This window comes from Impatiens glandulifera, chromosome 1 (assembly GCF_907164915.1).
Source record: "Impatiens glandulifera chromosome 1, dImpGla2.1, whole genome shotgun sequence".
Classification (NCBI taxonomy): Eukaryota; Viridiplantae; Streptophyta; class Magnoliopsida; order Ericales; family Balsaminaceae; genus Impatiens; species Impatiens glandulifera.
The window spans coordinates 103,396,019-103,406,626 of record NC_061862.1 but is presented as its reverse complement, the minus strand read 5'-3'; the positions used below and the strand labels follow the sequence as shown (position 1 = coordinate 103,406,626).

At 31.8% G+C, this 10,608-nt stretch overlaps 1 protein-coding gene across 1 annotated transcript; it reads right to left on the bottom strand.

Moving 5' to 3' along the window:
* Window positions 1–1,084: 1,084 nt before the first annotated feature.
* Window positions 1,085–10,164, bottom strand: LOC124919463 (dihydrolipoyllysine-residue acetyltransferase component 3 of pyruvate dehydrogenase complex, mitochondrial-like). Its single transcript, XM_047459703.1, has 19 exons — window positions 9,965–10,164; window positions 9,524–9,614; window positions 8,386–8,480; window positions 7,904–7,998; window positions 7,575–7,612; window positions 7,226–7,281; window positions 7,078–7,152; window positions 6,905–6,997; window positions 5,765–6,001; window positions 5,592–5,664; window positions 5,076–5,173; window positions 4,852–4,937; window positions 4,684–4,759; window positions 2,817–2,884; window positions 2,663–2,729; window positions 2,482–2,577; window positions 2,299–2,401; window positions 2,058–2,153; window positions 1,085–1,443 (listed from the first exon to the last, which is right to left on the bottom strand). Exons 1-19 carry the CDS (start codon window positions 10,001–10,003, stop codon window positions 1,373–1,375), a joined length of 1,653 nt encoding a protein of 550 aa, XP_047315659.1. The 5' UTR covers window positions 10,004–10,164; the 3' UTR covers window positions 1,085–1,372.
* Window positions 10,165–10,608: the final 444 nt, after the last annotated feature.

Sequence of the window (10,608 nt, the reverse complement as noted above, 5' to 3'; positions counted from 1 at the left end):
GTCATAACAGGACAATATGTAAATCAGTGATGCATGCACCATTTACTGCAAGAGCATCTTCTCAGCAGCATAAGCCTTTGGCTTGAACTTGAATAAGTACTTTTTCATGTGTGACATTTCCTTAAGTCCTTTTAATGTTGAATAATTGTATTTTATGATTTCATGTGTGGTATTTCCTTAAGACAATGTTGTATGAATAATTGTATATTGTATGAAATTAATGTTGTTGAATAATTGTATTGTATAAAATATGTGTTAATTTTTGTAAATTTTGATGCAACATAATGTTCTAAATGTATTTCAAACCGTTGCTTTAAGTTTTGAAAAGCCACATATTTCACCATAGCATTGAAGATGCTAAGTCTGTAGATAAAAAGATGAAGCTAACATATGGTAAAATCTTTGTGGATGATGCTGGAGGGTAGTTGTCTGCATGGCCAACAATTTTTTTTTAAAAAAACAAAAAAAAAATCCTAGAAACCCAAAATCAAATTAGCTCTAAGTCATAAGTCATACAAAAATGTAAATTATAATCATATAAAATTATGCATATTTCATTAAATTTATACTTTATATATCAACTAAGTAATATTGTACAAAGAAAAACAATTGCCCTATCTTTTTTTTATGAAAAAAACCTTTATTATTAAATTAGCATCTGCATGTTATTTCACTACCATACAGTTATGACCCATTTTGTTATTTTTTATTTGTTAAAATATTGATATAGATTTTTTTATTGTAAAAAAAAAATAGAAATAGACATAAGAGGTGGGTTTAACAAAAAGAATTATAATAAAATTGCAATTGTAACCCTAACGGAACCATATATTATGGTTAATAAGGAATAATCTGATACTAAGATAATGCAATATAAGATTATTTATAAAAAAAGCTATAAAATATATAAAACAAACATTTCTACCCGACTAAAAACCAACCAAATTGATCAAAACAGTGTTATCGAATAAGCAACTTCAAGTTCTACCAAACTCACATAGTGCTCTACAAAGAGGCCTAATGCATTTCTAATGAACTTTCAACTGTTTTTTACGTTATGCAAATTGGCTAATACTCAAAAAAATCATTGCAATCGGAGCAGGACTATAAAAAATCACAAATGTTTGCTGGTGACATGAAACTGAATTGCTAAATAATTTGGGTAAAAAGTATTTCAATCAGATGAAATACAAATAGAATGGGAGCGGTTCTTATGTACTCGGAATTGCGAGCTGATGTGTGTGGTTCACTAATTAAAAAATGACAACACTATTATTAGAAACCGGCAGAGGGGGTTTGCACATGTTCAAGAATTTAGGTTTGATCCCGGAAGTGAGAAAAATCCGAATTTTTTTTGATAAAGTTACTTAACTTAGAGCAACATTGTTTCAGGGTTCTCTATATAGCCTTTGAATGCCTTCAACCATTCTGCACCAATTGCACCTAAACCACAGCCAATATACAAATTTAGGGTTTCATGATATAAATGTTATATACACAATTTGCACATACATATATTAAGCATCTATAAACCATTGCGGCAGCTCAAATAACTAAGGGTGAAACTAGTAGACAGAAGAAACCAATGGGAAAGAATAAAACATTCAATAAAATGTTAATGTAGGGGAAGTACTTCAAAGACTATTTTTATATGACATAACTTGACTAATTTTGATGGCTAAAGTTGTACTTGGAACACATTCATACCTTACTGAATTAAGCCGTTTTTATTTTTAAAATAACTTAAGTAAGAACTTAACATTTAAATTAAAAGCTTGTTTATCTTGAGTTATTTAAAAAAATCCAGATTATGATTTTAAAATCTTGTTCGATGAATAAGTGAATTATTTAGATTAAACTACTAAAATATCCCTTTGCATTTCAAATTTATAAAATATAAAGTAGGGTATATTTTTCCAGATGAATTTAAGTGATGATTGATGAAAGGGTATGTGATGTAAAATAATCCAAATAACTCATTGATCAAACAAAGCTCTAAGCGATAAGCTGCTCTGTTATCAATCATTTCCTAATTCTAAGCATTTTTAGGATCTTACCATCAATAACACGGTGATCACAGCTTAATGTTATCGGCATGAAGCTGGCAAACTTGAATTGCTCGGTGCCTGAACCAGGTATAACTCGCTTTTCGGCTGCTCAAGAAAATATCAAAGTGGTGATTTATGAGAATGAAGCCCCAAAATAAAATCTTATGAGTGAATATATGATGCATTTTACTTTTTCCAAAAATTAAAAAAAAAAAAGAAAAAAGGAAAAAAAGTTGGTAGGTTTGCTTACCAGAACCAACTGCAAGGATACCGGCTTGGGGTGGATTGATAATCGCACAAAATTGTTTGACACCAAAAGGACCCCCTAAGTTCGACACGGTAAACGTACCTCCCTGAAAATCAAAAACCAATAAAAGGCACTCTTAGAACTGTGTTAAGAGAATTTTGTTTAAACATAACCCGCGACTAGAACCTCATAATCTTCAGGCTTCAAACTGTTTTCTTTTGCTTTCTGTGCCAATTGTTTGACCTCCTCAGAAATCCTAGACAGGCCTTTCTTGTCAGCATCCTGCAAATGATGTAAATAAGATAAGTAGAGTCCAGCAGCATAGTGTTAGCCTCAAATGAGTGATTTTGGAAATAAATAGACTAACCTTGATAACAGGAACAAACAATCCATTTTCTGTCTGAACAGCTACATTGATATTAACATTACGATACCTAGATGATTGTTGGAACAGAATGGGAAACAAATGAACATTGGTTGAGGCAACTATGAATGATATTTTGATTATTAGATTTACTTACTGGCGGATATAATCGTTTGTCCATGAACTATTGCATTGAGGAACTTTTCGAAGAGCCAAAGCAGCAGCCTGGTTACAAGTTTAGGTTTCAATCAGATTAAAAATGGAATACATGCTTTTAAAAGTCATAGTGGAAGCAACTAATAGAGGCCAGATGGGAGGTTTGGAATCCCAAACAAGGCATTGACTTAGGCCAAACTTCTTTTTGAGATGCAAGATTTTGTCTTTTTGAGTTTTTCATGTGTCCCTTATTGAGGACTTTCTCAAATAGATGTTTTCTTTTGAGTTGATTGTTTCACTTGATTGCAGCTTATGACTTTTGAGCTCATAACTTGATCTCTGAACTGTTTATGATGGTTTTTCACCATCATTTTGCAATCTTAGTGAAAAATGGACTAATGAAATGGTTTTATCTTTAAAAAAATGGAATATCTCTTGGTGCTTCCACTATCCAATCTACATTCACATCATTAAAATCATTAAAATCATCCACCAAAATACCAAATTATACTTACTTTATATTTGAGAACATGTTAAAATATTAATACTAAGGTTATTTTGATCATTTTACCCAAAAATAACCTACTTCTTACACAATGTTATTTTGAAATAACCCTAGATCAAACAAGGCCTTAATTAATTTGAATTGAAGAAAATAGTAGCAAATGTTCAGAAGGGTGGATTAAGGGTGTGAGCGGTTCGGTTTATTGACCGAAATGCACATCCAAACCGTTGACGTTGGTTTACTAAATTTTAAAACGTTGGTTTGTCGGTTTGAACGGTTAGAATATCGGTTTGGTTGGTTTAATTGGTTTGATCCATTGACAAATTTGTTTAAATAGATTATATCTATATATATCAATAACATCCGATATATATTCCATGTATATGAACAAATACAAATATTATGAATAAGATCTAGTACCTTAATTCATGAATCACTAGCATAATTTCCAAAACACAAATACATTACACTAAGATATTTTTACTAAACATCACATTAAAAATGAGTCATCAAATTTAAAATTAAGTTCATGATGTTTTCTCATTATTATTAGTTTAAATGTGTGTTATGACTTAATAGTTATAATACATTACTCATCATTGTCGGTTAAATATTCAATTTTTGTTCCCGTCTTATTTAAATATTACATTTGGTCGGTTTGAGCGGTTTCAGTGGCGTTGAACTAACAAACCGAACCGTTAGGATCAGTTTGGTAAAAAAGAAACCGTAATGCATTCGGTTTGGCGGTTCGGTTTTGATTTGAACGGATTTGTCTGTTTACTTGCACCTTAGGGTGGATAAGTCCCATTTGAAGACAGCTAATCAAATATGTGCTAGACCAAAATCCCACTTTAAAAAAGAGATGATTTTACCTTGGAAAATCATAAAAGACTTGTACCAAAAACAAAAAACGTAAATTACAAAACAAATTCGGTCCTTAAGGGCTTGTTTGATGATGGTCATATCCAAATAATCTAACATTCCATCCGCCCATCATCTTTTTAATTAAATCATCAATTAAAATAGAAAATATACTTATTTTATTCCTTATAACATTGTTAAAATAGCAAAATACTATGGGTATTTTGGTCATTGACCAAAATAATTTCACTTTCCCATCAAACAAGCCATAAGAATTTTCATAATTCTATTCAGCTATATATTGTAAAAATCATACACTAGTTCCAAAATTAGGAGCTTTCTGATATTATTTTAAAGAAAATTGTTTATTTGGGTAAAATGACTAAAATACCCTTTGTAGTTAATATTTTAAGATGTTATGAAGATTAAAGTAAGGGCATTTTGATATGTTAGTTCACGATTTGATAGAAGTGGTTGAATAAAGCACAGATGGAGTATGTACCTTGATTACTAAGTCGTTGACAGATATTCTCTTTCCACCTGAAGCTTCCTGAAGGGTGTTCAGTTGGCTCCTCAAGCTGCAGACATCATACAAATTACAGAGATGATTTTTGTTTTATTTTATTTAAAACTGTGATTTCTTCTATTAAGAAGCCTAGATAGTACTTACTCCATCAGCTTATCCACACAGGTATCTACTGTCAAATAATAATGGGGAATAGTTTGTTTTGACAGCAGCAAACGTGAAGCTGTGATCTGAGAACCATACCCAGGAGGGAATAAGAATCAAAGAATACAAATTTCAAAAAGAACAAAATGCTTGGACACATTGCCCACATTCAAATAAAAAGTTAATAATCTTCAAACAATTATTCACGATGGCTTATGAGTTACCTTTCTTATTTGAGAAATAGGAAGATCCGTGAAATCTAAAGCTGCAGCAGCAGTGCCAACCTTGGGGGCCGTCTTTGGAGCTTCCTTGCCTCGAGAAGCTGAATAAAATGATCATGTCAAACAGAACAAGATGAGAAACGGCCAATAAAAGTACTTATTAATAGATTAAAAAATATCCGGATCCAGATGAGAAACAAATCAATAACTTTTTAATATATATTTTACTAATATAAAAACTATTAAGAAACCATAAGAACTAAGAAGTAAACACAAAGGACAAACTAAAATGAAGGAAACTTAGGGCTTGTTGGATATGAGTTATTTGGACAAAATCAAATAATAGGACTTCATCAATCCATCAAATCATCAGTTAAAATACCCTTCTTTTTTTTCTTGATAACATTTTACAATAATACTAAGAATATTTTGGTCACTTTGCCCAAATAATATGATTTAACCCAAACAACCAACCCTACATCAAACAAGCTCTTAATACATAAAAAAAATATACATTACCCAAGTACTCTTCAATATCAGCTTTGATTATATGTCCATCAGGACCAGTTCCCTTGATACTTGAGAGATCCACCTACGTCCAATGATTTTTCCAAATGAGATAGAAAGCAGTTACGGATATTAAGGTCATAGATGCATCTATACATGAAGTAACAAAGGAACTGCATTATTACATTATTGTCTTCTGCTAATTTCCGTGCAAGAGGACTAGCAAATATGCGACCATCAGTAGGAGAAGCTGCACTGGTTTTGGCAGCCTTCGGCACTTCAACCTTCTGTTCTTTTGGTGAGGCAGAATCAGTTGTTGGTTTAGGGGCAGGGGTAGGAGCAGGAGCGGCGTCAGATTCTGAAGGACTATAATCTTTGAATTTAGCAATATGTTCCTCGTCTTCTACAGTTATGGCAATTATCTGCAGAATATGAGCCACAAAGACAAATAAGTATGGTAGAGAAGTTTGCTACATGAAATTCAACTCCATTACATCATTATCATCTAATATTTAGCTAATTGTCATCTTTACAATCAAATAGAAAAAACGTGATGATTGAAATTACATACTTGGAGCAACAGCTGGTTTCGTTATAAACAGTGATATGAGTTTATTTCCATTAACAAAATAAGACAAGTTGAATTAACAATATAGGCAATGTAGAAATGATGGGGCATAGTAAAACACAAGAAACCAATAAAAGATATGAGTTGCTAGGAATTTCCCATTTAAAAAACCAAGTCGTAACTTTTACTGAACTGGTTTGGTTTCTTACATTGTTGATGTGACCTTCGCATTTAGTGGCTTACAATGTTTGATTATTTGGGATTATTTCAAATCTACCATTACAACTTTCAAAACATCAACAAAATTACCATAATATTATTTTTTGTAACATCTTAAAATATTAAATAATGACAGTTTGGTCATTGTATACAATTAACCCATTTCTTACACCAAACCCAGTTATTTAGAAATAACCAGCTGGTTATTCAAATCAAACTAGGCCTTATTCCAAATAACAAATTTGTCTTTCCAAGAGACATTAACTTCAAATGGATTGGTTGTCTTCCCAACGAAATGTTTATGCCTATCTTGGAAGCTGTTCTTTATTTAACTAGTCTCCTTTATTTTCCTATAAATTATAGTTCCATTGTAATAATTTAGTATTCCAAATCACACAACAAAATATATCAATCCCATTTCTCTTCATTTTTCAACACTACACTTCAAACAAGGTCGCCTTAATGAAATCTTTCATAAAAAAAAGAAAAGAAAAAGGAGCAGTATTATCAAATGGTATGGGAAAGAGCAACTTCTTACTTCACCAACTTTGATCTCTTTGGCTCCATCACCTTTTACAATCTTTGCAAGATAACCTTCCTCCATGCACTCCATCTCAACGGTGGCTTTATCCTTCAATGTTGAGATGAATCAAAAGTAAGATTCATTTTCATGCAATCAGTGAGATAGTCAAATGACATAAAAAAACCAACCGTTTCAATTTCACAAAGGACTTCACCAGGAGAAACCTTTTCACCTTCCTTTTTCAACCACCTAGCAACATTCCCCTGCATTGATTGAACAGTCAACAAGCATGATAATGTTGTGAAAGTGCATGAACATCATTAGTTGAGCATCAACCTCTGTCATTGTTGGTGATAGTGAAGGCATCCCAATCTCTTGGTGAGGAGGAAGATCTGCATTTCCAGAATGGGTATCAACATTATGGATAGAAACAAGGTATTACAAAGAACAGGAGCATATTACCCAAAAAAATAAAATTGAACTGGAAGTATTGAAATGAGCAAATAAATCAAATGTATATAGGAACGTTAGATTAACCTATAAGTTCTCATTTTGATAATGGTAAATGGACTAGCTAGTCAAGGTTTGCTACAACAATCATGAATGAACATATTTTCAAGGCTAAAAATCCTTTGCAATCAACAGCATTTTCTAAAACAGAACCAATTATTTGATTGAACCATACCTGGATTTGAGGAATAGCCTCTTCTTGTGACTTGTGAGCTGATGCCAATAAATAAAAAAAACGGTTAGACTATCAAATGAAACAATATAGATAGATGCAGATTGAGATTGGAAATATAGCTCATTTGGAAACACCATTTTGACTTCCCGTAATCGGAAACTGAACTTAGTCGGACACAAATTCGGATTTTTTTTGGCAGTTTCTCTACTAGATCCGCATACAAATACAAAAATAGAAGTGTTTCCAAATAATAGGAAGAAATGTAGCTAATTCTCATAATATAAAATAAACATGAAAGGAAAAGAAAGGAATCAATCTTCTATATGTACCAAGAAAAACCTTCTTGGGACACTGAGCCCATAACTTGGGTTCCCATCTTCATTGAAGTCAATGCGCTCAACCCATGTGTTCCAAAAGATCGGACCTACAAACACAACATCCAATTCTCCTAAGAATGACTTCAAGTCTTGGCAATTCTTGAGATACAAAAAAACGTTTTGTCCATTGCTGGAGATAAATTATATGAAGAAACTCAAAAACACTAGAATAGAGAGAAATTAGATCAAACATCAAATTTATTTACAAGTTTTTTCCTGTAATTTCAAGTATTTATACATGTTTCCTAGTTTTTGTATCTAATTGGGACTTTTTATTTAGTTACAACCTTTCAGCCTTATCTTTATGATTTTCATCAGCCCACAGCCTTATTACTCTCTCATCCTTATCAGTATAACACTAACTCTAACCCTTTCATCTTATCAATAAATTGGGAAAAGAAAACAGAGATAAAGAATAGATTAAAATTCAATACCTTGAAAGAGACAATATTTGATTCTATGTAACAATTTTGGGGGTTATCAACTTTTGAATTGAATCTAGTGTTCGACCTACAAACTTCAGCTCTTCCTGCAAAAAGAGACAAATGAGGACTCAAGTTTCTGTGGAATGGCAAATATAATGTTACAGTTAAAATCATATATAAATTTGGCATCAAAGGAAAGGTATAAGATTTGTTCGAGGTATAGATGATAAATATGCACTTGCATATCCATAGCACGAAATAAAAGGCACAGATATTAAAGTACTTATCAACTCATATTCTACCAATCCATTCACAAACTAATCAGGTAAGTATCTCTAAAGTAGTTCTTAGAGAAGATGATCCACTAGTTTCATGCATTTCCACATGAGCAAAGAAAATTACAATTTTCTTTTTGGTCAAACAAGGCTTATATTTCATTACCAAATTGATCCTTACAAAGGATAACAGTGAGCTCATTAGGAGTTTGTTGATCTTGGGTTATTTGGGTTAAATTACTAAAATATCCTTTTGTATTTTTTTAAATTTATAAAAGGTAAAGTAAGGATAATTTAGTATTTTTATTGATTGAACTATTTTCCAGCGATGGGATTAGGAAAGAACGAAGATGGACGGGTGAATCTGATTGAGCTGATTGAGAGGCCAAGGGCACAAGGTTTAGTGTACACTCCAACAGGTCACGAAACAACAAGGAGAGGTGAGATATTCGACGAATATATTTCAACAAATGGTCAATTCGTAAAAGAGGGAGAATACTTTTTCTCCTTCAACTTGCCCGAACCATTCATTCATCCCACTTCTTCGAAGCTTTACTCCCAAAGCAATTGATGATGGGATGAGGGTTTATTTAGAGAAAATCAAATAACCCAACATCAAACAAGCTCTAGGTAAAATACTCAGATTACCCTACTATAACACAATCTTTCTTAGTATCATTAAGAGCTAACTTTAGCAACACAATGTGCAGCTTTGTTTACTTCCGACACAAAAGTCAAAGTATTGAAGTAACTAAATAAAAACTAATTCAATGTGATGCCCAATTCAGAAATGTATATGAGATTTTCAAACAAGAAGAGAACAGTAAGTAGAACAAATATCGAGATAACATGATCTTGGATCAGGGGCTTACTTGTTCCTACAATGGAAGTGTTTATGCTACTTGAAAATCCACGAACTAATAATGGATGCTCACATCTTAATAAGCTGGAAACAGTTGTCAGCTGTAAAACAAAGGAAAAGATGACTAATTTAAGTACAATATATCCTTTACATAAATAATTAGTAATTACAATACTTCAGCATATGATACTTGGCCCTCAATAGTGATAGCTAATTTGTTTATCACATCTGCTGCTGATACAGCTCTACAAATCTATTGATTTCCTCCTTTAACAGGTGATTTTACCAATAAACCCCCCATCAAATTGAAACAAGCCAGTGGCATTTTGCCAGATGACCGAGGATTATGGCTTTCATATCCCACTGATATGAAAAATCATAACCTGGGTCATTTTTAACACTCGATAATCATGCTAATAATCAAACGTAAAGAGTTAGGCGAACTTAGAACCTTTTTTGAGTGAGACAAAACACGAGATGCGTACGTCATGGCTTCCTTGAATGTCCAAAATCGGGAACCAACAGGAAAAGGATTTCAAAATTCAAAGAATCGCAGATTCAGCGGAGCGAGAGGGCGTTCTGTTTCTCTCTCCTCCTGCGGCTTGTGTTTCTGATCCGATGGAAATGGAACTGCGTAGGTGACCGCCGGTTTACTGTTCTATTTTTCCATTTTGACTTTCTTCAAAGAAACCAAACAGGACCCAAGATTGATCTAGGTTTTTCTTTTAAAAAAATTAAAATGTTTTGTTTTAAATAAATTAATAAATTATGTTTTTAAAGAGTATTAATATATAATAATAAAATAAAAAAAATTATAATTTATAATAAATATATATTAATATTTATTTTAATAAATTAAGTGATTTAATAAATGAAAGGGAATAAATTATTTACATAATTCAAATAGAAAGATAAAAATATTATTAAAATTATAAATAAGAAATTGTAATTATATTTTATCTCAATTATATATATTTGTATTTAACATTTTGCAATGGAATGATTTTCTATAATTAAAATAACAAAACAAAATATATTTGAAGTTATATTTATAATGTCACAAATATGTACATTTATATTTTAAATATTTTTTTA